General features: G+C 34.7%; 1 protein-coding gene across 1 annotated transcript in view; it reads left to right on the top strand.

Annotated features, from left to right (window-relative positions):
• Nucleotides 1–1,463, top strand: part of LOC106870530 (mothers against decapentaplegic homolog 6) — a 107,605-nt gene that overhangs the window by 846 nt on the left and 105,296 nt on the right. The window contains exon 2 of the mRNA XM_014916657.2: nucleotides 6–62. Coding sequence (XP_014772143.1) covers nucleotides 6–62 — 57 coding nt within the window. The remainder of the gene's footprint in view (nucleotides 1–5; nucleotides 63–1,463) is intronic.

Below are 1,463 nucleotides of genomic sequence, written 5' to 3'. Positions count from 1 at the left end.
TGGAGATGATCCTTACTATGTATGCTGTAATCCTTACCACTGGAGTCTCTTACTGAACACAGGTAAGTTTTGAAAAAATTAAAAAAAAAAAAAGCACTGAAACATAATTAACAAACAAAACATGTGTCTGACCATTTGGAGTATGTATGTATAAAATGTCTAGTGTGTGTATATATATATATATATATATATATATATATATGACTTAGTGGTAACACGTCTATCAACTATGGCTCGTGCAACTAGGACCTTTCTTTAAAAACATCAGAAAAGTTGTTGCTGGTTTGGCAGAATCATTAAAGCACCGAACATAATAATTAATGTCTTGCAGTATTTAAGTTACAGTTTGTTTTTTGTTTTTACATTTCCGAGTTGAAATCCTGTCGAAATCGACTTTGTTCTTCATCCTCCCTCGGTTATAAATCGAAATCAGTTGCCAACCTCTACCAAAAGTTTTAAACCTGTAACCTATATAAGAAACTAGGAAGAGTTTTGAAATAGTTTGAAATTACGATTCTGTAAAAAAAAAAATGGGAAATCGTACCCCTTCACTTTCTTATGAGGTATGGAACTCCGAAACACAGCCATTGATTTTAAACCGGCATGTTTATTATTGATACTTGTCATAAAGACAGGATTCTGCCAACCCACTATTCAATAATAATGATGATAATTTCTTTTAATGCTCTAAGGAACAGCACGTAGAAGACATTAGTTATAAAGACGAAATACCAATTTTATAATATAAAGAATATGCACACCACCCGTTTTCGGCGTTTAGGATTAGGTTTAGGGTTACGCCGAAAACGGGTGGTGTGCGTATTCTTTACCGTTGCCACTAATTTATTTCTGGTGAAGTTTTTGTATTATTTGTTAACCCTATGTGAGAAATTATCGGATTAGAGGAATCGTTAGTGTCGGACAAAATACATGGCTGTCTTTAGTTACGGCCCTTTATGTCCCGAGTTCGAATCCCTTCAATTCAATTTGCCTTGTAGAGTTTTGGAATAGCTTGTCCCTCCAAGTCTCATAATGGAGATGAAACTGACTACGGAAGTTTAGGGTGCAAAAATATAAAAGAATTGAGATTTTTGGAAAGTTTTTTTTTATTTAATTTTTTCCTCCAGAATCGTAATTTTCATTGTATGAAAGGAAACACTAAATTGGAATACTAAACACTGAAGAAGAAGAAGAAGAAGAAGAAAAAAAAAAACAACCCCAGCCAAAACTCTACTCGTTTCCTTTCCCATGAGGTTAAGATTTCGGGGGACAGCTATTCCAAAACTTTGCCCTTTATTTTTATACTTCCGGGGTAACGGGAAATTGGTTGAATCGCTTTGCGATATTGAGTTACATCAGTTTACGCGCTGAGTTCAAATTCTACCGGGTCCAACTTGGCTATTCGACGCCTCGAATTTCTATCAGATGTATTTAACAAGCTTTCGGTTCACTGGAACTATAAT

This window comes from Octopus bimaculoides, chromosome 14, assembly GCF_001194135.2.
Source record: "Octopus bimaculoides isolate UCB-OBI-ISO-001 chromosome 14, ASM119413v2, whole genome shotgun sequence".
Lineage (NCBI taxonomy): Eukaryota > Metazoa > Mollusca > Cephalopoda > Octopoda > Octopodidae > Octopus > Octopus bimaculoides.
Note: the sequence above shows the minus strand (reverse complement) of the source record. Positions and strands in the feature narration are given on the sequence as shown.